The sequence below is a fragment of the Aureobasidium namibiae genome (genome assembly GCF_000721765.1).
Source record: "Aureobasidium namibiae CBS 147.97 unplaced genomic scaffold scaffold_1, whole genome shotgun sequence".
In the NCBI taxonomy this organism is placed as follows: domain Eukaryota; kingdom Fungi; phylum Ascomycota; class Dothideomycetes; order Dothideales; family Saccotheciaceae; genus Aureobasidium; species Aureobasidium namibiae.
The window spans coordinates 1,532,526-1,556,877 of NW_013581208.1; the positions used below are offsets into that span (position 1 = coordinate 1,532,526).

Genomic DNA, 24,352 nt, shown 5'->3' on the forward strand with positions numbered 1-24,352 from the left:
TACGACTAGGTTCTCATTCACATTCACATATTCATTTCTTGGCGACCTGTCGCTGCAGACGTGTTCGCGCGCGGTCAACCGGTTATCGGAGACCCAAATGTCGAGGCTCTCCACTAAATATCTCGTCCTTCAACGACTGTCACGGCAATTTGGTTATAGCGAGATTGCAAAAATCCAAGCCCATCTGTAGAGCACTAAAAGTAGAATGTGCACTGTGCTTTCTCGGTGATGAGCGAGGGTCTCGCTCCTCCACAGAACAGTCAAAGCACCACGACAAGATATTTTCCTCCACTCCAACTGCTCAGGCGAGCTTTACTTGCCGTACTCCTTCCGTATCTGAGGCTCTCAAATTAGCTTCGAGATGATCGCATATTGCTTTGAAGGATCCAAGGCGCCTCGATCGAGCATAAACCAATATTCGGTTTTCTTGTGGCTTAGGTTGGGTCCCGCGCCCGAAGGAACGCGCAGCGGAACCATGACCTTCCTCAGCTGCGACTTCCTCTTTTCGCGAGGAATATTGACTCGGGCTAGTCCGACCACGAGCACTGGTAGGTCCTTTCTTTTTTCCTCTTCAAAGCATACATATCAAGTCTTGGTTACCGTGAGCCTTTTTCCGATCTTCTTTCGCTGGTGACTTCCTCTCTGCAGCCAATCTGCGTCTTGAGCTCGACACACAGCACGCAATCCACGCTTGTCTATCACGCAATTTCCAGCCAAGCTGTGCTCATGCTACATACTCGATCGCATCCCACGAAGGAATCGAATCTGGATACTCTCATCATTAATTTGCTGGCATAGCTAGGCAGTCAAGGGCTTTCGCTTTCTCTCTCCAGATCTGTTTCTTCACAACGGTGCTCCTAATCTTATTATCGATTGAGGGTATGGACGGTGGAAAGACTATCAGTCTGTCCAACGGTTTACAGCCGATAACGACATCAACGGTCAACGGGGAGTACACAGCTACTATGGCGCTCGTCCACACATACACTACAACACCATTACTGCATCAAATCGAAGAACGAGTTGAGGATGTCGAACCGCGGTCACGCCTCAACTTCAAGAAACCTGGGCCTGGCACGTTGCTCTTCTGTCTCGTCCTCAACATGCTGGTCACGATATCTTGGTACTACCTCAACATCGACATTTCCATCGCGGGCAAAGTGATACCAGCCTCGCTCTGTCGCTACCTGTACGATGGTCTTGTCCTCGTGCCTATGGGCTTGTTCTCGCTCTTCAAATGTCTACATGGCTTCAGCATCTTGTTGTGCCTCAGGCAAGATGACCGCGCCCTTAGCATTGCCAGAGTGGCACTGGGAGGCATGCTCGGTGCTTCGGTGGTTGTCAAGTATGGTCTTGGGGCGGGCATTTTTGATGGAAGTGCTTGGTCGCAACTGTGCTTCTGGGCAGCTACTGGAGTCTTGCCTGGAGCTGGAACTGTGGCTCTGGTTGGGTTCTGCTGGGACTGCTTGTACTGGGGTTTAGAGAGTGAAGAAGCGAGGGTGGTGGATGAGAAGCTGCCTTTATTGGAGAAAGAGGACGTTTAATGCATGATGAATATTGGATCAGGGTGGAGTTCAAAGCCAGGGCAACGGAGGTCGTAACTTAGGATATAGGCTTTTCCTGCCACGACAAAGGACTGTACACGTAGACCGGGCAGTGGATACGAGTAGATTTTGGAACAAGGAGTCTATACAAAGCCGCACATCCATCAGCTGCAAATAGCACAATTTATTTTTCAGGGCGTAATGCCGTTCATCAATACATTCATGCTGCACCTGCTTGACGCCACAGATTGCGGAAACCCGTAGCACCAGCGATGAGACCGAGAACACCGAGCCAGTCACTGCTCAAAGCACCAGCCTCCAAGCTATAGTGGTAGGAAACTGGAGCCCAAGCCATATTGACAGTCATCTGCCTCTTCCACAAAGCCTCCGCTTCCGATGTGTCTGCCTTTTTCTCAACACCCTCTCCTGACGACGCAACTGCTGGGCGCAGCTGCCACACACGAGCTAGTCGCACAGCTTCTAGTGCAATGTAGGCCATCCAGTAACGTGAGCTCCACACCCACCACTTGTTCTGGTGTTTGGTGTCGAACCTCTCACCGCGCAGCACACCTTTTGAGGCCAGGTAAGCCACGTTCTCGTACCATTGGTATGCGGTGATGGTCCAGATTTGGCCCCATACGGCAGCTTTGACAAGACCATCCTCGGGAGGACTGTTCCATGTGCCCTTGGCCCAGGTGTATAGATCCAACGACTCGACGACGCGGGAGAAGCATCTGAAATCGCTGATCAACTCTGACAGGGCCTTACTGCCTTTGATGACATGGCTGAGGTTGTCTTCGGGTGGTGAGAGTGTTGCGACGACGGTTTCTCCGGGCAGAAGGACGGCACCGACTTTGCGGGTCACGGAGAGGAGGAAGCGACGGTATCGTAGGCCTTGTAGACGCGAGAGTTGGGTGTAGACGACGATGAGCAGGTACTGGAGGGTGCAGAGTGTCTTATCCCTCCCTGCTGGTGTGGAGAGGACGCGGACGAGGCGGTCTATGAGACGGTCTGCTCTGCTTGCGACAAGGCGGCTGAGGTTGTCGAGATTCGTCTGTGACATTTCGAAAGTTGTGTTTGTACAAGGATCCTTGCGCTGGAGACTTGAAGAAATCTAGATGGTCGACCTACACTGCTGCTTTCTATCTTGCTCGGATGCTCGCCTCTCCAAACAAAGTCGATGGCCGAGAGGACGCGGCATACAGATACCGAAAATGCCGAGGCTAATCAAGCCGAGGCGGCTGCACCTTCTCAATCCGCTTCTTCACATGCCAGAAGAGGTAGGATCGTCCAAACCTCCGACCACCATTGCTGGTATGATTGCTGTCGTCGTCCCTCCACCTCTCTATATGTTTCCAGCAAGAAGACTTCACTAGGTATGGAGGGCAAGTAAGTCATGTCGGTCAGGTCTGGATAGCGTCGGGCGCCTCTCGTCAAACATTCTCGTCGGGCATTCTCTGACCTTCCATCGAAACACTCTGAGAGACCATCTCGTACATTTGAGAACAATCAAGTCACCATCGAACCTCTGCTGATCCGTATTACGTGCAATGGATATCTGGAATGTTCGATGTTTTCCTGCCGAACCACCAAGCTGTCCGCGAATCCTCCACTGAGTGAGTTAATTTACGTAGGATAGCTGACGGAAACACGCTTTGCTGCCTCTGCTGCCTATGAAAATACAGCAACTTGCTCAGCGACAAGAAACGAGCATGTTTCCGCGCGGCAGTTGCTTAGTAATACTGGCCACCCTCAAGGCCATATAAGAACTCGTCCAGTAGCCCTTAAAACATTCTCTCTTTCATCAAAATTCCATCGAGACTTTGGTCTTCATACTTCTACTCTGTCTCTTTATCGGTTTACACCACTCATTACCACTATGGATCTCAAGCCTCTTCTGTAGAGTCACACCATTAAACCACCTTTCTGGTTTCACTTCATCAAGCCTCTTCTACAGAGCCACAACAACTTCATCATGACTCGTCCTCCATCTACTTTGTCTATCATGCTGTTGCTGCAACACATCATATGTCTCAAGTACTACGATCATGACTGAACTTCTTAGCTACCAAGCTACTGGTCCCTGGTTCCACTTCTGCTTCCCATCGTCATTCTTCTTCCACTGGGAAAAGAGCACAGCTGCAACCACAGCCAATCGTCCAAACAACAAGCCAGCTCCAAGCTGCCAGACGTCATCTGTCATCACGAACAGTCACGTCACTACGTCAACCAAACCATCGACTTTTCAAGTCATCTACTCGTCATTCACCAAGCCAGGAAACAATCACAATCACAATCGAGACCACAATCGATAACCAAAAAGTCGAAGAACGACCGACAAAAACAAGGGCTTGTCGTCTCTCATCTCTGATACTCGGTCATCATCACCAAGGCAACCTCATCAAGCAACCAACAAGTCACGGTTACTCAACTACAAGATCGAGCACCAGAACCAATCGAAGCACCCACTTCTTCCACAGAACCTTGAGCCTGAAACTTATGAAGAGAAGCCGAAACCAGCGTGGTCACTTCAAAACACTTCAACGCGACAGCCATCGGGTTGTACAGTCTTCACCATACTCAACTCATGTTCGCCAAAAACTCTCTCTACGTCGACTTCGAACTCGCCACAGTGTCAAAGCCTCGGCAAACCAGTCTCGTCACACTTCAGTCAACAAGCAACCTGACTTTCAAACACATGAGTAGCCGACAACATCGACCACATCTCCAGAACGACAAGACAGCCCAACCAACTCAAACTCATCAACAATGCAATCCTCAAAACTCTTGCAAACCAAAGCTTCTGCAGAAGCACCGAAGACAACTTCAAACTGCTGCACCCTATTATGGACTGATCACCCATGATGAAAAGGCTCTAGCATTGTCGTCCAGGCCGCTGTCGCCTATTTTACAGCACCTCATCATCAGAAGTTTGAAGCCTAATGCTTGAGTGCTGCGTTCGCTACACACGTTCTTTACAGCGTCATCGACTTAACAATGATTGAGTCCGCGTATCGACGAACATTTAGCGCAACACCAAAACCAAACTGTGAGAGCGACTGACAAATCGTTAAACTGTATTATTGGACTTTGACGAGCCATTTCACCGTCACTCGATTTGCTGCGCCTCATACCGCAACGCCATATTCAAAGCACCTGTCAATGGGACCTTCACCCCTAACAGCTAATGCCACTTATGCGACGTGCAACCACCGTCTATCGGTGTTCAACGCCATCACTGACAGAACTAGTCGCGCCCGGTCAAGAACTGTTTTGACGGACAGGATCGAAGAGTGCACAGTCTGCAGTGTATCTGCGTCAAATGGGCTGCACCATGTTGAGACGAACAACACAGAGTCGCGTCCGTCGCCATCGTCCAAGCAGAAGAGGAAAGCCACACCATCAACCAACCAACTCGGACTCGGAACACCTCCACAACAAGGACCACCCATCTATGGACCAGGACATCACCAACAATCAGAAGTATGAAGACCAACCACCACTCAACGCTCCCCACCTCCACCAAGGCACCGAGCGAGACAACCAGTCTCGATGATTGGTTTCACCACCACTCGACTATCTCAACCGCAACAGCAAATCACAAAGGGGGTAGTGAATCGTTTTCGCAGCAACGACACTGAAAGAAAACAAAAAGGGATAACAAAAATAGTCTGATGGGTTTTTTCCGTTGTCATTAACGGTTTCCCAACCTTACTATATGGCAAAGACATGGAGTGTTTAACGCAGACGATGCCTTGGGCAAGCATCTGTCTGTGTTATTTTACTCCCATCTTTGATGATAACTTTTATATGTGGTAAAACTCAAGGAGGATAGCGGATCAGGTGTTTGGATTTTTTTGATCACATTTGCTGTTGCTTGTGTAGAGATAGTCGATTTTTCCATAGACTTTCGTAGCTATGGCTTGAGGATCTTTTGTTGCAAAGATAGATGGCGCTGATTAGCTACCAGTGTGTTTTCTATTGACGTGACTGGAGAGAGGAAGGTCAGAAAGTCTGTTGGATCAGATTCAAAGAATCAAAACATTTTGCTGCTTTCAAATTTTCTCTTCTCAATTTTGAATATGTGATTGTGACATGTATGTCTTCATCGGTCCATGTACGTGATGTAGAAGCTGATCATCAACTATCAGCGAAGGCCAAGCACGATCTGGGCCGGGTGTGACTGGAAATGGTTCTTGAGACTATTGGAACATGGATTTTGTGGTATCTTGATAAGGTCATGCATGACATGAGAAAAGGACAACTCCTGCAAATGCTTTTTGTTGAGGAAAACAAGACGCTCTAGACGATTTGAGTGAGGAGCTTGCCAGTGTTGGCACCCTCGAACAACTTGAGCCAAGTCTTGGGGATGTCCTCGAAAGCGGTAGGTACGATGGTCTCGTTGGCATCACCAACCTGGATCTTGCCCGACACAGTAGCCTCGGTAAGCTCCTTGACCATCTCAGGCCAACGGGCACCAGCATCGAGGACAATCAAACCCTTGATGGTCATGCGGTTGGAGATGACCTCGAACCAGTTCTTGAAGCCAGGGGGCGAGCTGCTGTTGTACTCTGAAATAGCACCACAGACGGAAATACGACCGAAGCGCTTGACGCGGGTGAACATCAAATCGAGAATCTCGCCGCCGACATTGTCAAAGTAGACGTCGACGTAGCCTTCGGTGTGCTTGATGAGTTGCTGCTTGAAATCTGCGTCCTTGTAGTTGATGCAGACGTCGGCGCCTAGGCTTTCGACCCACTTGCACTTGTCTGCTGTGCCGGCGATACCGATGACACGCTTGCAACCAATGAGCTTCTTGGCGATTTGGACGACCATGCTGCCAGTGGCGCCGGCGGCACCGGAGACAACGACGACGTCGTCCTTGGTGGTGTTGACGTTCTCGAGACCGTGGTAGGCGGTGACACCAGTGAGACCAAGGGCACCGAGAGTGTGGGTCTCTGAGATGCCGGAGAGGCCCTCGACCTTGGTAACGTAGGGGGCACCGAGGGTGGTGTCGATGACGGCGTACTCGCGCCAGTTGGTCAGGCAGTTGACGATGGTGCCCTTGGGAAAGTCGGCAGCCTTGGACTCGATGACAGTGGCGAGACCAAAGGAAGACATGGGGGCGTTGACCTCGACGGGAGGGAAGTACATGCGGTCACTTAAGTAGCGTGTCAGCTGAGGGTTTTTGATCATTTGTATTCGCTACCTGTACTCACGCGATGACATCCTTCTCGATCCAGCCACGCTGGGCGGGGTCGTTGGAGAGGTAAGTGGTCTTGACCAAGACCTCACCGTCCTTGAGCTCATCAAGGTTCTGCTCGACAAGCTTGAAGGTGTTCTCGTCAGGCATGTCGGTGGGCGGGTTGGCCAGAACCCATGCGCGGGAAGTCTTGGGAGCAGACATTGTGTATGAGGCTGTGGGAAAGAGGTAGATCGCAAAGGGAAAAGAAAGATGGATACTCAAACACATCCATCGTTGTGGAGGAGGCATCAGGGTTATATACGAAGCTTAGAGTACCATGATGGCGCATCATCGTTCGTGGTGCGGCATCAGGCCGGTGAGATTAAGCTCGATCTCGAACGTCTTCAACGGCTCCATCATAGCATGAAACGTAAGAGCCTTGAAGCTGCCTTAGTAAGACATCTCCAGATGTTCTGCATGGGTTGCGACGCTTAGGGATAGCTTTCCACTCAACATTGAATCTGTTCCGTGACAATGCGGAGGATGCTCGAGCATCTGACTTCTTCGAAATAGAACCTCTTGTCCGCTCGAGGGAGACGGCTCGAGGACCCTTTTGATTTGCGTCTGTCACTTTGGAGAATGAGCTTCCGAGTCAGGTCGGAAGCTTTTTGTTGACTCGAGTGTGTGTGTCGCCAACGGCTATCCGCTAATCCGACAATCAAGCCCTGTCGATCTCTCGAGCTAGGTGGCCATGCGGATCACCGATGTTTTTCGTTCGAGAGCTGTCTCGGTCTGAGAACTGTCAACAATTGGATGCCAAAGGCTCGGATCAGTCATTGCAAGTCTCTCGAGACTGGTGTGTGTCGTGGCACTCCTATTTTTCCTCAAAATTTGTATGAGTCGGTCTCCAGGAACCTGCACGATTTCACGACTCGAAGGTCTGCGAGCGAGCGGGTCAGTGCTCTCCACGTGGAACTCTTGCGAGCACACTCCACGACGTGCGTGACATGTTCGATCGAAGGCAAGCCATCTACCGACTGTTCGACGAGGAAAGAGCGAACAGGCTGACACATCAAGTCTCTATATGCATGTGATGGCGGTGACAAACAGGCCAAACACCCAGCAGTGTGGTCTTGTCCAATATTACATAGCGATACTCGTGGCTGCGGCGTTGGGAAGTATATGATAATGATCTCGCTTCGGAAGCGACAGTTTCTTCGTTCATATGCTGGACTAGACATCATCTGATAGCGATCAATCAAAAGGCCATATACCTGGGTAAGACAAGCGAGTCAAGAGACACACGGCACTTTCACGGTTGGTGACGACGCCGGCAAAGTCAGTCGGCTCTTACTGTTTACAAAACACAGACTTCCAAAGGACGGCACAAGAATTCACCTGCTCTGCACAAGCACTGGCGGCCCATGGCCACATCGCCGGCAAAAAATGGAGTAGCTGGGAATCGAACCCAGAACCTTCTCCACTCAGTAATGCTCGAAGAGCAATGCTAAGAAGATGTCATACCACTAGACCACAACCCCTTTTGATGGAAGTTTTTTTGCTCCCGTCGAATATGAATCACAAAATACGTGGTAGGTAGCCGATGATGCTGCATGGTTGAGGAACAGGGTAACCCCGTCGACGTGGCCCTCGACTGAACGCTTGATCCAACATACGTTTTTCCACCCTCTAAAGCGACTGCGGTTAAGCAGCAGCACTTTGTGGGTTTTCTCAGACTGGAACTCAATGCAGGCTAATCATGATGTAGCAGTAATCGTGATGCCACGTCGCAATCCAGAATTCCAAACATCTTCGAAGCTCGAAACAGCACGAGCCAGCTCAACCCACACATATCGTGAGATATGAATGGTAAGAAAGAAAGATTGCAATGGGATGAGAAGCATTCCATGCAGAAAAAGTAATAGACTGCTGTCGTCACATGAGCTATCACATTTCTTGCCGATGGAGTGTGCTCAATGGGCATAATTTCGTTGCAGTTGAAGCTCGAGCGTGAGTGTCGCGTGGTAGGTCATGTGCCCAGGTCGTGGCAGACATTTGTTGGGCTATATTTCCACAAGATAGGCGTGCTTCCATCAATCTCTTCTTAGCTCAGTTGGTTTAGAGCGTCTGACTGTAATTGGTTAATTGTCATCAGAAGGTCCTTTGTTCGACTCAGAGAGAGGAGATTTCTTTTTGCTCATCATCAGTGTTACATCTCCTCGCTACGGACACAGCAGCGCTTCGTTTTGTATTGCGTGCATAATATATAGGTCTATCAGTTCATTGCTGAGCAAGATGAATAGCCGCCATAACATCCAGCGCTGCCATCTGACTATGGCTCGTCGGCATCTCCATAGGTCCTGCCCACCATGGACCATATTGATGGTTCCCGTTCGTGTTGCGCTGCTGCAGACTGTCGAATTGTTTCTTTATGAACTCGGTCAACTGACGCTGCAGATCTGGCTCTTGGTTGGTGTCACGTAGGACTTTGAGCAGCTTGGCCAGACTGCGCAGCAAGACAGACTTGAAGCCAACGGCATCATCGTTCTTCCACGGCTCGTGGTTGCCTTTTCCATAAGCGCCATGTTCGGTCAATGTACCGTCTTGCTCAACCCAACCATTACGACAGATTGCTTTACGCGCCATGGCACATGCTAGCGAGAGGTACTCGTGTGGCGACTTGTTGCTATGCGTGCTCTGATGACCAAAGCTGAATGCTGCGAAGATTGCAGTGGCTGCAGCTATAGCCTGTCCGGTGCAGTAGGTGAATGTCCAGTCGACGCATTCTTGCGACCTCAGCTTGATCGTGTCGAGCACAATGCACTCATTCGAGCGGTAACGGCAGCGTTCAATCCAAGCGAAACTCTTCTCAGCCACATCGAGCATTTCTGCAGTCTCCCGACTTGGCTTCTGGAGTAAAGCCAGGCGAGCAGAGAGCTCAGAGAAGAGACCGGTAGTGATAGCGTTGACTTGTTCTTCGTTTTGCCGAGTGGTCCACATGACCGCGCCAGCCATGTCCATATCTCTCACCTTGGCTTGACCTGGCAACAACATACTACGTTTGACATGCTGCCAGATTTTGCGAGCATTCTCGAGGTAGTAAGGATCCGGGTTGGTCATATAAGCATCGAGTAGACAGTTACCCCACCACAGGGTATCGTCATTGAATTCATTGATGAAATGCTTGTGATGGCTCTCTACTGTCGATAGTCGGTCACGGAGCAGTGTGGCATTGCGATTGCTTCCAGACCAAGCATCTCTCAGAGCAATGCACGTGTAGCCGTTGGCCGTCTGCCAATATCCTATGCCGCCGATCTCGCCGTTCGGCTGCTTGGAAGCCATGAATACATCGATCGCGCCTTGAGTCGTTCCGGACAGTGGGCTGTGCTTGTGATGACCCGGAGGTACCTGTGGAGGCAGGGGTTGTTGAGGTTGGGTGGGTTGCTGGACCTGGCTGCCCGGGAACCCACCACCTTGATGATCCTGGTGGGGAGGCTGTTGGCCAGGACCGTTTCTAGCTTTCAGATGCTCGAAAGCCTCTTTGATATGATGCATTCTAAAGGTCGATAGGGAAGAGAAAATAGGTAGAAATGCCAGGCCAAAATGTTTATCTGTTCGAAAGGTAGGTAGAAGAGACGATGACGTAGCTAGGACGCGCAAGACGCGACAATTATCACCAGGGATCACCAACAAAGGGCCTCGGACTTGATTCAGGTCATGCAAATACTCGGACCTGTGTCTTCCAGCAGAGCGAGATGTCCAGGCTACACGCTTCTGCCCACGGCCTACAGAGTGGGTAATGCGAAGAGGAGAACAAAGTATCGATTGGTATAATGTTCGATGTAAGATACACACATAAAATGAGAATAGGGTATCGGTGATGCCACTCATGGGCCCCAAAAGCGCCTGCCGACCAGCCTGACACAGGCATCCGAGACAAAAGAAATACAAGCAACCGTGAAACCATATCTACAGCCTTCCATCAGAGAAACCACGTTCATACTCGCTAGCAGTAACACCATTGCCACGACTGGCATTTTTACCCCTTTCAACCTTTGGTTTGCTCTGCTCTAAACCTTCCACCCGGGAAAGGTTTTGATAGAATGTGCGAACCTTCTCATGAGCGACGACTTTACGTGGGTCGAAGCGCAACACCTGCAGACCTTGCATGCTGGTTGCACGCGAGAGTGCAACATATGCCTGTCCTTTCTCGAAAACCTTGCCGAGATCTACTTTAACTCTGTCCAGTGTCTGGCCTTGAGCTTTATGAATACTCAGTGCCCAAGCGAGGATGAGTGGAATCTGCGAGCGCGAGGCTTGAACCTCTCCATCTGGAAGCTCAATCTTCCAGGTCTCGCGTTGACATAGCAGGTCTCGAGTCGTGCCGTCTGCCAGTGTAAAGCGAACCACTGGGTAGATTTGGGAAGTGTTCCCGAGCATGTTTTCCAGGAGCCGTTCACGGGCAGTCTTCTTCTTGTCGCGGACAGCGTCCTCATCCTTGAGTGTTCCACCTTGAGTAGCCATGAAAGCCTCTTCATTGTTATTATAAGAGTCAAACTGCATCTCGTTCATGAATCCAATGATCTTTCCCAGAGAACCGTTGACCAAACTTTCATCGATATTCTTGATGAGCATGACCTGGGCACCCTTTTTGAGTGTCACAGTCTCGGGAGCCATGCAGTTGGCAAGTAGCTTGTCGCGGAAAGCCTTGTCAGTAATACTGCCTCCGTCTCGTGCGTCAAAGGTTCTGATCTCGCCAACAAGCTGGCTCATCTTGCTGTGATTGGCATTCTCGACCTCGTTTCTGGTTGGGAAGAGCTCGGTGGCGTCGATGGAACTCTCTGATTCCAAGGGCCTGCTAAGCGTATGGAATGTTTTGATGCTTTCCGGGCTCATGCGTCCCTCTCTCATCTCGTTGAGCATGTTTGCAAATATAGGATCTTTCTGACGGAAGACATGATGCAGTCCGATCGTGTACTCGATGCTTGTCGACCATGTGGCTGCGTCAAATGCAAATTTGGCAATCTTGCCACTATCCGGCACCGGGGGGAGTTGGAAGAAGTCGCCAGTAATGACGAGTTGGATACCGCCAAAGGGTCGTCCGTTGTTTCTGATCTGCCGAGCGATAGCTTCGAGCTTGTCGAACAGATCACCGTCAACCATTGAGATCTCGTCGACGACCAAAACTTTTGTGCGCATCCACCTGTGCTTCGCCTTCTGGTTGCGCTTGATCTTTTTTACCAGTTCAGGAACATCTTCTTTGCCCAAGCCAATACCAGCAAAACTGTGCAAGGTGACACCACCAATGTTACACGCAGCAAGGCCAGTGGAAGCTGTGACGGCAACTCGGTCAGGCTCACGAAGATACTTCTTGCGCAAGGTTGCGATGATCTCACGCAGAAGGACGGATTTACCAGTACCAGCGGCACCAGTGAAGAAAACAGCCTTCTTCTTCTCAGAGATCAACTCGAGAACATGTTGTTGTTCGTCACTGAGGAAGACACGAGCGACGGCGTTCTTGCGACTCTTGACTTTTGCTTTCTGGATAACCTCGTCGGAGGGCTCGTTGGTCTTTGACTTCTTCTTATTGATCTCGCGAAGATTGGTCTTCTGTTCCTTGATAGCGCTTGCGGTTGTGTTCCATGGAAGAGCACTCTTTTTGGATGTTTGAACAGGAGTTGCATCGACGACGCGTCTTTTCGAGGGGGGTATAGAGTGGAGGTCTTGTTCTGGTTGTGACGTCTCTTGCTTTAGCCACGGTATCGTTCTACGCTTGGAAGCAGCTCCCGGCTCAGTCTTGACGGACTCGATCTTGACAGGAGCAGATGTCGGTTGTGCTCGAGGAGCGGCAGGACCATTGTTGGTGTTGTAGGCAAAGCGGCGAAGCGAGGAAGCATTGAGCGAAGGATTCAAGTGTTCGGTAGGCGAGGAAGACCAGGGCAATGGAGCACTACTTCCATAGTCTTCTTGAGGTATGTGTTCTTGGGACGGAGGTGCAGTAGCGTAGCCCGAATCATCGGGAGTTTTGGAATCGCGGACCTGGCGTCTCGGAAGGGTTGGATGAAAAGCAGTGTGTTGCGGAGCGGTGAATTTGGGAAGAGAGGGATATGAGATGGTGTTCTGGGTCTTGGAGATATCGGTTTTTGGGGCGGGCCGCTTGAACTTGGGCTCTTCGACAATCAAATCATCAAGGTCAAAGTCATCGTCGAAATCGTCGGCATCAAAGTATTCGCTGTTGGTGACTTCAGGGACGGCGCATACCACAGGCTGGCTCTGCTCATCGTCGAACGAGGCAGTGTTGCCAAAGGTCTTTGCGAGGCCGCTGTGTGTACGCTTGATACCGTTGAGGGACCTGGGATTTCTGGAGGTGGCAGACAAGATGGAGGATTTCTGGGATTGCTGGTGGATCGGAGGGCTAGAAGAGAAGAGCTGGTCGACAGGCCTAGGAGCAGCAGTCGAGGCGTTGTGCTTGTTGACTGCAGCACTCAGCATGTTGCGAGAGTGCAGAGGGTCGTCGTGCGAGGCAAAGGAGCGTGGGATCGGGTGCGACCTGGCAATGGCGACGGAATGTGCTCGTACTTGTGCTTGTGCGTGTGCGTGTGCTTCGAGTTGTTGCCTCTGGTGGGCAGTAGCAGCAGCAGCTCTGGCGATTGACCTTCTTCCAATCCACCCGCGCAGCAATCCCGTAGCGCTATAACCTCCTCCCAGCATGCAGTACACCACGACCAGCGCTAATAGGATCAGGGCGACGATTTCAACCACTCCCACGTCTGCTCGAACGTAAACCACTTTTGTCGCCATCGGAGTCGGCTACGCGTAAACTTTGCTCGACGCGCCCGGCGTTTACCGCTACCTACCCCATGCTTCTAGGCTACCGCTTCATGTGTCTGCCCCTTTCACCAACACTCTGCATGTTTGATCGTGTCTTTGCTATTCAAGCCAGATGATTCTTCAAGTACATGAGAGTCCGTCGATATCTGCATTCTGCATTGCTTGCAAACTATGTACCAATCCGCTTTTCTAGAGCAGACGATAGAGACAGAAAAAAACATATTCAAAAGATGGGTATAGAGCTTCGAGAAAATGGGACGAAATTTGCATCGGTTTCCACAGAAACTAACATAGGAAAAGACATGTTCATCGAAAGATTTACCAAGAGAGGAAGGAGAAGAGAAAAGGAAGATGAGAAACGGAGAAAAAGGCAGAGAGCTACATAAATGCTTCCTTGTTTCGAATCCTCCAAATGTCTCCGTCCATTCTTCCGTGTGCCTCGTTCTGCGCATTGTCTGTATCCATGAAATTGAAACGAGATGCTTGATTTTTCTTGAAGAGCAACAAAACAGAACCGCTCCCCACATGCAAAGTAAAAGCACAACTTTGACGAACCCCATGCTGTGTGCACGAAGTTGCGAGGGTATAAAGAGCTGAAAACATCGAGTGACGAATGACAGAATTGGAAAAAGGGACTTCCTATCCAACGACAGGACTGACAAGGAAATGTTCGTGTCGACGGCTACTCACTTGAGCCAATGTCGTCGATGTTTCAGTCGTCGGCGTATCTCGGTTTCTGGTTGAGTCTGCCATCTCCGCCACGCAGCGCTGTTACCTTTTGCTGAGCAGTGGTCGACGTAATCGGGGTACAAGCCTTCTAAGCTTGGTAACCGCCGTAGTTGTTGAAGGCACCACCTTGAGGTCCACCCATGTAGTTGCCACGACCGAAGCCACCGCCGTTCTGAGGCATCTGGCCGTAGGCGGCCATATTGGCACCAGCGAACTGAGCAGCAGGCTGTTGGAAGCCACCAGGGCTAGGACCTAAAGGAATGTTAGGAGCTAGGATGATATGACAATTCAACTTGATCGTACCTTGAGGAGACATGGGAGCGGCTGCACCGTACTGAGGGAAGCCAAAGCCCTGGGGAGTGGGAGGGTAACCAGCGTTACCGCCAACAGCAGCAGCGGCAGCGGCGGCAGGCGAGAAACCTTCGAAGTTGGTGGTAGGAGGACGGTCCTTGCCCCACTGTGTGCGACGATTAGCAACGATTCTTACAAAAAGCACAAAAGAAACTTACGCTGCACTTGAGAGGACGGCCGTTGACATTGTAGCCGTTGAGCTGGCAGATGGCCATGGCAGCATTCTCGTGAGAGTCCATCTTGACGAAAGCGAAGCCACGGTCAGACTGGAAGCGAGTCTCGGTGACATAGCCAAAGTTCTGGAACAGAGGAACAAGGTCGTTCTGGGTGGTGTAGGGAGTAAGGTTGCCGACGTAGCAGGTGGTCTGCCATTGGGGAGTCTGGGCAAGGATGGTGTCGTAGGACTGGACGCCCTGAGTAGGGAACTGGTGGTGCTGGCCGAAGGGACCGGGAGGGGTAATACCCATCTGGGCCATGACCTGCTGCTGGGCAAACGAAGGCTGACCCTTCTGGTTGGCCCAGTTGCAACGGATAGCACGAGAGCCCAGCCACTCGCCGTCCATGGAGCTGAGAGCCTTCTCGGCCTCGGCGCGATCACGGAAAGCAACGAAGCCATAGCCACGAGAGCGGCCGGTCTTCATGTCCCACATGACACGGGCCTCGGAAACGCTGCCAAAGGCGGAGAAGGCCTGGAGGAGGACCTCGTCGTTCACTTCATTGGAGAGATCGCCGACAAAGATGTGGAAATGGCCAGAAGTGTCTTCCTTGCTAGTGGTGTTGGACTGATAGGCCCAGTTCACGCGGATTTCCTGACAGCATATGTTAGCGAGGGTTCACTTGGTTGCGCAAGTGACCATGTGCTTACCGACTGGTGGACACGTCTTCCATTGAGAGTCTGCATTGCTCTTTCGGCGGCGAGGGGATCGTCGTACTCAACGAAGCCGTAGTTGAATCCTTTTGACTGGAACTAGGGAAATGTGTTGTCAGTGGATGGTGGTTTTTGGTGCAACGAAGAGTGGTGGCAGAAATGGGAGTGAGCAGCGCAGCCAGCGCAAACAACACGTGAATCTGCATGATGCAGGCAGATGCATGCGCATGCAGCCCAGGCAACCATGATTGTTGAAAGTGAAGGCAGAAACAGCGGTCACGACCAGATATGAGATACAAAGAGGGACAATCGAGACTCACGTTCTTATCAGGGATGATCTTAACACTCTGAACGTGTCCGGTGGTCTCGAAGATTTGCTTGAGCACTTCCTCTGTGACTCTGGGGTCAAGACCACCAACGTAGAGAGCTCTCTTGTTTGGCTCAGGAGCGGCACGGCGGGGACCGCCGGCGCTGCCAGGCGAGTTCAGACCATTGCCATTGTTGTTCATGGCATCAGTCATGGCGTTGGCCTCGATGGTGCTCTGAGGGATGTTGAGCGGGGGGTACTGGCCAGGGGCACCGCCGGCCGAGGGGGCAGCGGGCATCTGCATCTGGTTCTGGTTGTCGGACATTTTTCTTGACGCGCGAGATAGAGCGAGTCGGACTGGATTGCGGGTGGAACAGGCCGAGACAATTGATGGAACAAAGGCCGGGGTTGAAGCTTGGACAAGCGCGTGTGTTGGTTGCTGCAGAAGCTGGTCGTTGGTGGGGTCGGACTGATGCTCAGACGGATGTCTTTTGTCGTACAGGTCAACTAGTACGAGGTGGAAAGGACTCTGTCGAATGAACTCGAGCTGCAAGGGTACAGTTGGAGTCTTGGTGGACGGGCGGGCTGGCAGACGGAGATGGAGGACTCAGGACAAGGAAAAAAGTCAGAGATTTGGCCAAAAGGAAAACAAGTTTCTCAAACGCTGAACAAAACACCGAAATGTGCGGGTCAAGGCAAAGGAAAAAGGTGTAGGGAAACGGGACAAGCGACGTGACAGCAGCTAGGAAAGAGATGGGAAGGAGACAAGACGAAGAGCCGAGCAGGATGAGTGGGAGCTCCAAAGGTCGTGGCTCCACACAACCATATCTAATCCTACTAGTAGTTAGCGCCCGCGCCAGGGTCCCTAAAACACAGCCGCCGAATCTTTGTTGCAGAGTTGGCAGTTTTTGACGTTTTGCGTGCACTTGCGGAACAAGGTTAATTACTGCCCTGCCCGGACCTGCTCCCTTGCCTGCCTGCCGTGAACGTCGTTCGCCGACCGCTGCTGCTGCGTGCTGAGAGACGTGCAGCCATCTTTTGACATCCAACATCGTCTGCTCCTCTCTGTGCCCCCTCGTTGTGAACCTGAGCCTTGCCACTCCGGCACGTGTCACGCCATAATTTCGACATGGATCGTGCCCAGCCCGTCAGATCGCCGCTGGACCAACTCGAGGCGCAGGTCAATCTTGTCGTGCGTATATCATCGCTGCTCGCAATACCATTGCAAGTCGTGCTAATTGATAATCCCGCGAGCAGCTGGAACACACAGGTCGTCTCTTTGCCAATAACGCGAGAAACCATGGCCAGATCAACAACCCCCTGAGACTAAAACAAGTCATTGCCGGTGCAAACAACAACTTCCACGATGCGCTTGATCAGTTGGAAGGCGAACTGGTAAGTTGTCATGATTGTGATTCAATATATTTCAAGTCCATGTTATTGCTCGTCTTTTGAAATTCTGCGTCACAACGTTCTGTGCTCCATCTTATCACGCCGATCAACAAACAGGCACTGATAATGTTATCAGGCTCTGGCACGCGCTGTCATGCGGCGTGACCTTGCTGTATACCGGTCGCAGCGGGGAGTCCGATCGAGACCTGGAGCCACTACCACAGTGAACCCTCCAGACGGCATGGACAACACAACAGCGATTAATCTGGATGACGATATTGTCATGGGCGAGTCGCCAGTTGAGCATGCCAAACCATCGCCACCCAAGGAAGTGGACTCACTTCCTGAAGGGGAGCAAGCGGTCAAATCAACCTCGCCTCTGCACCTCGACATCCCTGGACAGGACCATCAAGCCGCAGGTCACCCTGGCGATGAGAATACCGGCACATACAGCAACTTTGATTTCGAATCTCTGTTCAACGATCCAGGTAGCGTGGGCACTGTGGGCACCACATCCCGTACAAGTCCAAAGAATATACCTGTTCCTTCACCACCTCCACCCCAAGCAGAGGAAACGGTTCCCGCAAACCCTCCTGCCAAAGACCCAACCCCACCTCCAGTCAGAACAATGACTATTCCCAACGAAGAGCCTATCAAACCAGCATCCTTCAACGATAGTAACGACGACTTCGACTTTGCCAACCTGACCAACTTCGGCCCCGCCGACACAGACATGCAAGACACAGACGGCATATCGTCCCTACTTCCAGGCCTCGAAAGCTATGCAAATTCGGGCGGCGGCAATGGAGGCACAGACTCAAACCTCCAATCGATATCTGCGGACTTTGACATCTTTGACGCTGCAGGTGCTGGTGACTTTGGCAGTGCTCCCAAGGTTGACGCCAAGCCGAATGCGCAAGAGCAGCCCGACATGGGCAACAGAGACGACACCTTTGACGATATTATGAACTTCACGGAGTTTGACATGGGCGACTTTTCTGGAAGTGCTGGGGACGAAGGCGGCGAGAGCAAGTTTGACGCCTCTTTCTTTGATATTTGATCAGCGGCGTCAACATTGCAACGGCGACCCCAAACACACACCGGCAGACGACTTTTGGAAAGTCCGCGACCAAAGCTCTATCATCGAAACAATCAGTTAGGGAACCAGAACACCCCATTATCTTGGTCGGATTTTACGATAATCTGGAACTTGAAGACCCCGACACGTGGCTATGTGCTCATCACCTAATATTCAAGCAAGAGTGACCGAATTGAGGCTTGGAAACCGTCGGTCAAATGTTGCTCGTCTTAGACACCGTCGGAGCATACACATTCGGCAGTGTCCAAGGAAGGAAAACATGATGCCCACAACAAATAGTACTTAAGCCAGAAGCGAAGCAGAGAGCAGACATGAAGAAAAGCAATCAAAGTCTAATCTCTACACGCTTTGAAAATGCATATCTACAAAATGTTGTGAACGCCCCCAGAACGCTCTTGTGATCCCAGAGCAAGTGCACCCCATTTGAAAGTCGGAAACCAGAAGACTCGGTCTGTATCATGAAGCCTCTTTAGCTCAACAATTCCTTGATGTCCTCAATCCTCTGTAACTTCTTCTGATCCTCATTCATCATACCCAGCGAACTAGCAATAAACTTCTTGCGGTCTTGCACTCTGAGCATCTTTTCCTCTATACTCTGATCAACCACAAACCTCACGATCTTGACCTCTTGGGTTTGGCCCATGCGGTGCACGCGGTCAATAGCCTGTGACTCGACAGCCCAGCTCCACCAAGGATCCATCATAAAGACATTGCTCGCACACGTCAAGTTCAAACCTACACCGCCTGCTTTGAGGGAGAGCAAGAGCACGCAACCCTTTGTGCGGTTGGCGAATTCGGTCAAAACAGCAGCGCGGGCTTTCTGGGCCATGCTGCCGTCAAAGCGGAGGTAGGGGATTGAGGCGCCGTCGAGAGCGGGTTCGAGGATGTCGAGGAAAGAGGTGAATTGAGAGAAGATGACTGATTTTGTAGCTGCAGAAGCCTTTTTGATGCGCTTCAGATGTGTCAAGAGAGCACCAATTTTGGCAGAGGAGAGAGTGTTGACGCGGCGCAGGGAGACGCGAGGGAGTCGTTGTTGGGAGTCAACCGAATCGCTGGGCTGAGTCGCTGTGTAAATGTCCTCGAAGCTGTTCTGTGATTTGTCTTTGGCCACGCCAGCTTCTTGTTCGTCTTCATCGTCGTGTCTGATGACTTCAAAGATGTCGCGTGCGTTGATGGGCTCACGACAGTTGAAGCACAGTGGCAGCTCGTTCTTGTTGGTTGCATTCTCGATCAATTCCAGAAGACACTTTTTGCAAGCACTGTGCCAGCAGCCCGTGACAGATTGCTCTTCCATAGGCTCTTCGAAACAAATCGGACACTCGTGGTTCGACTCCGCTTGGATTTGCTTGAGCACATTAGCACCAAATCGGCTGGCATCCTCCTCTTCGGCCTCAGACTCGAAGCGTTGGATCAAAGATTGCAAATCCATATCATCAGCAAGACCGTTGGCGATGTCCGCTGCTGCCTCAGCGTCATCTTCATCTGCAGCGATGCCTTTGCTGCGCACCAGAGTTGGGTGACAACATGACTGTCGAAGTCGTAAAATTTGTGCAAAGATTGTAGTGTATGATTTCATTAGTGTTCCAGCTTCGACATTAGCAGCGAACGTCCTCTTAGCTCGAGCGAAAATGTGATCATATAGATCACGTTCTACCTTTGAGAGCTCAATTTTTTGGATGTCGATAGTCCGTGGGGGCAACGGCACCAGCGCTTCTCCATCTGGCGTCTTCATGTCCTTTGTACGTCTCAGGACGAGGGGTTCGAGTACAGTCTGGACGACATCAAGTGCCCTTACATAGTCCTTGGACTCGAAAGGAACAGTGATAAATGTCTTCCAGAAGGAGAAATTGCTCCAAGGCTCGACACGAAGGAAACGTACGAGACTGAAAAGGTCTTCCAGACGGTTGACAATTGGCGTACCTGTCAATGTCCAGCGGTGTTCTGCAGCAATCTCATAGCAAGCGCGAGCAGTTTTTGATTGCCGATTCTTGATCATGTGAGCCTCATCAAGAATGACACGGAAGTACTCGATGGAGAACAACCCGCCGCTTGATCCTCTGTCACCACCGGCAGCAACCACTTGATTGTACTCTGACAGCACAGTGCCGTAACTAGTGATGATGACATTTGGTGCGGATGCCGCATTGGCTTCACAGCACAATGTCTTCAAGTTAACGTTCTTGTCTGAGCCATAGTAGACCAAAGTCTTGAGCGTCCCGGGCTTCGAAGCCTTCTCTGCTTCACTTTGCCACTGCGCTAGCAGCGACATGGGAGCAACAACCAAGGTGGTACACGGCGCTCGAGCGACCAGAGGAGAGCTTTTAGGCGACCGTGGCAGGTCCATAACCGTTGACATCTTAGAGCCTTGCAAGCCAAATTCTGAAGTGTGCGTGTGTACAAGACTGAGCATCTCGATCGTCTTGCCAAGTCCCATTTCGTCAGCCAGAATACCTCCGAGGCAGTTCTGCTCTTGAACAGGGAAATCTAATGACAGTTCACCGGAGTAAGGGTTCACATAAAAGCTTGGCTGGTCCTCAACTTGAGGTACTGGTGCATCGTCTGCATCTTTCGTTGGCCATGTGTATTCTTCCCAGAGCGGATGCATCGACACTTCTTTGTTATCAGACTTTTGATCTCTCTCCTTGCCCACCATCCAGTGCAAGGCTTGTTTCTGATACTTCCGTAGATCCATGACGAACGTTTCGGCAGGTTGCATGACAGGTGTGTTGAAGTCGAAGGATTGTGCTTTCCTGTAGAGGCTGTCAAGTTGGTCTTGCTCCAATTCTTGGCCATCTTCAGCATCATCAGAGGGAGGGGATGAAGGGGCCGGATCAGAGGATTTTGCTGGTTTGGCAGTACTTTGCTCGGTCTGCTCAGGTATCTCGGCAGCACGCAAAATGCCTTCTCTCTTATGCTTTTCGGTCGCGGAGTTGGCGCGTGATGGATGGAGGTTGACTTCTGAGAACAATTTCACCAGGCCAATCTGGCGTAGTCTGAGGTCTTTTTCATCTCGAGTTTCCTTAGCTTCATATAAGCCAGTTTCCCTGTTATTGTCCAATGGCTTGATGAAGTTTCCGGCGGAGAAGCACGATTTGAGAAAAAAGCATCGCAACTGAAGATAGACAGTGTCGTTGGTACGGACACGATCGGGTGCGAAGATACAATGACCTTCGAAATGGCATATATTTTGGTCCATCAGAGTCGAAATCCAGGCGGCAGAGTCCTGCTCTAAGCGGCCAACCTCTTCTTCTTTGGCATTGGTAAAACGAACAATAACGTCTTGACGAGTGGAGGCACGCGACTTGCCTCCCTTGCCAACCTTCTGCTGTGACGGTCTAGCTCTTTCAATCTTGACAGTCTCTCCAGACGTGATGATTCCAGTACCACTACGGGTAGTCCAGCCAACAACTCCCAAGGCACCAATGTATCTTTTTGTGGGCATAGCGGACAAATCGACCTTCGGTAGGTCAATCGTTCGTGCAGAGGCGGGTGGTGTGTCCTTGACTTTTAGTCGACTAAGATGTGAGGCAGTTGTGGGGACACTGGAGATTAGAGGGTGGTTCTGCCATGAGCCATCCAGATACATGTTGACTGCTCGCTCGACATCGTTGGCGCATATGCGTTGGAGGGCATTGATGGTAGTGTCGGGGGCATCGTTGCCTACGAAGGCTTGGAACAGAGACGGATCGAAGTAGTTGGAAGTGGATGTAGTCGAGTCTTGTCCGGATTGTGTAGTATTGGTGGCATCTTGATCGTTCTTGGGAAGTGCACTGATTTCGTCTGGGCCAGAGGGATCGGAGGCGAAAGAAGCATCTTGAGACGGGGCTCTGTCGGCGAAGAAACGTCTCTTCTTGTTTGGTCGCTCGTCCATTTGCGATATGCTCATCTCGGATTGTCACAAGCTTCTGTGTGTCACGTATGAGGAAGGACACGATGGGTGTGTCGCAACGCCTCTCTGCGGAAGGAGCGAAGCAGGAAGACGCGTTGAGGGACGCGTCCAATTAATTTGTGAAACTTGATGCAAGCCGGCTTCGATATTGTGAATATTGTGCAAATCTAAGCTCTATTCGGCGTTCAATCGTCATGATAACTCCGTATTCGCCGTCATGGTTTAGAAATGTTGCGACAGACTCGAAGCTGTATCTCGCCTTCCTTCTACTTTGCAATCTAAACACCCATGAAGAGCCACACAGCATATCGTACGCTGCGAGGTACGCTCGGCAGACAGCAATGTCGATTCCGGAGGACGTATGCCACCGAGGCACAGCAACCTGCTGCGACAGTGTCGTCCGAGGCAGAGGTGGGCTCAGCGAGAGCCTACTGTCTGGATCTTCTCAGGTGTGCACCAGTTTTGCCAGTTCTCGTGTACCTGATCTAATAGTACTGCAGAAAATACGACACTCCCTCGTTCCTTCTACACTCATACATGGCCCCCAAAACCCGAGACGCCTACCTCGCCATTCGCGCTTTCAATATAGAAGTCGCTAGGACTGCCGATACCACGAGTACTCCCACCATTGGTTCGATGCGCCTCCAATTCCAGCGAGACGCCGTAGGCAAAGCACTGGCTGGAACTCCTCCGAAACAGCCCATCGCCATCTTGCTCGCCCATGCCGCTGAGGACTTGCAGAGGAGGACCAATGGCAAATCAAAGTTCAGCAAGAGCTGGTTCAACAGAATCATATCCACCAGAGAGCAGTACCTGACGAATCCACCCTACCCTGACCTGGCCGCTATCGAGTCATATGCCGAGAACACATACTCGACACTGATGTACTTGACCCTTCAAGCCATGCCAATGGCCTCCCTCTCCGCAGATCACGTCGCTTCACATATCGGAAAGGCAACCGGAATCGCCACTATCTTGAGAGGCTTACCCTTGCTAGCTTTTCCGCCTCCGGCGAACCATCACTCGAATCAAGGAGGCATGGCTGGCCAGGTCGGTGCCACTAGACAAGGCTCTGTCATGCTGCCCCTAGACGTCATGGCAAGTCACGGCGTGCGAGAAGAACAAGTGCTTCGCGAAGGTGCCGAGGCTCCCGGTCTGAGGGATGCTGTCTTCGAAGTCGCGACAAGGGCTAGCGACCACCTCATCACTGCAAGAGAGATGGTAAAGAACCTGCGAGCTGGTCAGGACGCAGGCCACGACTTTGAGCATGGCCACGAGGAGGAACACATGAATTACGCTTCTCCTCAGACTTCAACGTCTGCACAAGAGATCCAGCAGGCTTTCCCCGTCTACCTTTCTGCTGTCCCCACAAGTCTGTGGCTCGAGAGGTTGCAAAAGCACGACTTTGACGTCTTTGCCCCGAAGCTCAGAGTGACCGACTGGCGACAGCCGTGGAAGACGTGGCTGGCATACAACAGATCCAACTTCTGAGGTTAAGGCTACCCGCAAACTCACGTCCATCGTCATTCTTGGTATGTACATATTTTCTAATTATAAAACGCATTCATATATGGATATATGGTTATGTGCAGAATGGGTGTAGCTGCAGTACATTTTCCTGGTGAAACACTTTAATGGCTACCCGAAATGAAAGCGAGGATGAAGATGGCCAACCAAGAAGCTTTGAGGGCTTTGAAGAAGAAAACGCTACTTGCAGCAGTGGGAACGAACCATCGAGATTATACGATCAGCTTTCCCGACACAAAGACAAGCCGTACCGCCTCGATCATTCAGCTGCTGTTGTGGCTCTACCGATGATTATCTTCCTTTGACGACAGCAACGTCAACGCGGATACCAAGAGTTTCAAAGTCAATCCACGACATGTCCTCTTAAATGCACTATCTGCGTCTGGGAAGCAAATTATCAATGATCTGAATCACATTCCTCGCCAGTCGACTATGTAGGGTAGCTTACATTCCGACCAGAATGTTCCACAGAAATCGATGCCAACCCTTTGTTCATCCCCACACCAATCACTGGTCGGGTTGAGTCTGCTTGGTGGGTGCTACCTGTATTGCATTTCCTCAGGGTCATGGGATCCAAGTCGAGCAAATGCTGTCATAGATGGGTGGGCTTGCTTGTGGTAATGCCTGCCG

General features: G+C 51.2%; 8 protein-coding genes across 8 annotated transcripts; 3 read left to right on the forward strand and 5 right to left on the reverse strand.

The window, feature by feature from the left end:
* Positions 1 to 881: 881 nt before the first annotated feature.
* On the forward strand, positions 882 to 1,544 carry M436DRAFT_36921 (uncharacterized protein; the record flags this gene model as incomplete). Its single annotated transcript, XM_013576495.1, has 1 exon — positions 882 to 1,544. The coding sequence occupies one exon, from the start codon at positions 882 to 884 to the stop codon at positions 1,542 to 1,544; it is 663 nt and encodes a 220-aa protein (XP_013431949.1).
* A 220-nt stretch (positions 1,545 to 1,764) lies between these two features.
* On the reverse strand, positions 1,765 to 2,607 carry M436DRAFT_59860 (uncharacterized protein; the record flags this gene model as incomplete). Its single annotated transcript, XM_013576655.1, has 1 exon — positions 1,765 to 2,607. One exon carries the CDS (start codon positions 2,605 to 2,607, stop codon positions 1,765 to 1,767), a length of 843 nt encoding a protein of 280 aa, XP_013432109.1.
* Positions 2,608 to 5,846: 3,239 nt separating this feature from the next.
* Positions 5,847 to 6,951, reverse strand: M436DRAFT_36220 (NAD(P)-binding protein; the record flags this gene model as incomplete). The annotated part of the gene is made up of 2 exons (XM_013576353.1): positions 5,847 to 6,705; positions 6,764 to 6,951. The coding sequence occupies 2 exons, from the start codon at positions 6,949 to 6,951 to the stop codon at positions 5,847 to 5,849; spliced, it is 1,047 nt and encodes a 348-aa protein (XP_013431807.1).
* A 2,058-nt stretch (positions 6,952 to 9,009) lies between these two features.
* Positions 9,010 to 10,284, reverse strand: M436DRAFT_69067 (uncharacterized protein; the record flags this gene model as incomplete). The annotated part of the gene is made up of 1 exon (XM_013576802.1): positions 9,010 to 10,284. One exon carries the CDS (start codon positions 10,282 to 10,284, stop codon positions 9,010 to 9,012), a length of 1,275 nt encoding a protein of 424 aa, XP_013432256.1.
* Positions 10,285 to 14,593: 4,309 nt separating this feature from the next.
* Positions 14,594 to 16,071, reverse strand: M436DRAFT_10973 (uncharacterized protein; the record flags this gene model as incomplete). The annotated part of the gene is made up of 4 exons (XM_013576030.1): positions 14,594 to 14,746; positions 14,799 to 15,449; positions 15,506 to 15,607; positions 15,829 to 16,071. Coding segments are annotated over 4 exons (1,149 nt in total), but the record flags the coding sequence as incomplete, so codon positions are not given.
* Positions 16,072 to 16,944: 873 nt separating this feature from the next.
* Positions 16,945 to 18,267, forward strand: M436DRAFT_36735 (uncharacterized protein; the record flags this gene model as incomplete). Its single annotated transcript, XM_013576457.1, has 3 exons — positions 16,945 to 17,007; positions 17,073 to 17,210; positions 17,344 to 18,267. The coding sequence occupies 3 exons, from the start codon at positions 16,945 to 16,947 to the stop codon at positions 18,265 to 18,267; spliced, it is 1,125 nt and encodes a 374-aa protein (XP_013431911.1).
* Positions 18,268 to 18,775: 508 nt separating this feature from the next.
* Positions 18,776 to 22,177, reverse strand: M436DRAFT_35677 (uncharacterized protein; the record flags this gene model as incomplete). The annotated part of the gene is made up of 2 exons (XM_013576262.1): positions 18,776 to 19,363; positions 19,418 to 22,177. 2 exons carry the CDS (start codon positions 22,175 to 22,177, stop codon positions 18,776 to 18,778), a joined length of 3,348 nt encoding a protein of 1,115 aa, XP_013431716.1.
* A 62-nt stretch (positions 22,178 to 22,239) lies between these two features.
* Positions 22,240 to 23,686, forward strand: M436DRAFT_69072 (uncharacterized protein; the record flags this gene model as incomplete). The annotated part of the gene is made up of 3 exons (XM_013576803.1): positions 22,240 to 22,245; positions 22,490 to 22,644; positions 22,696 to 23,686. The coding sequence occupies 3 exons, from the start codon at positions 22,240 to 22,242 to the stop codon at positions 23,684 to 23,686; spliced, it is 1,152 nt and encodes a 383-aa protein (XP_013432257.1).
* Between the last annotated feature and the right edge of the window lie 666 nt (positions 23,687 to 24,352).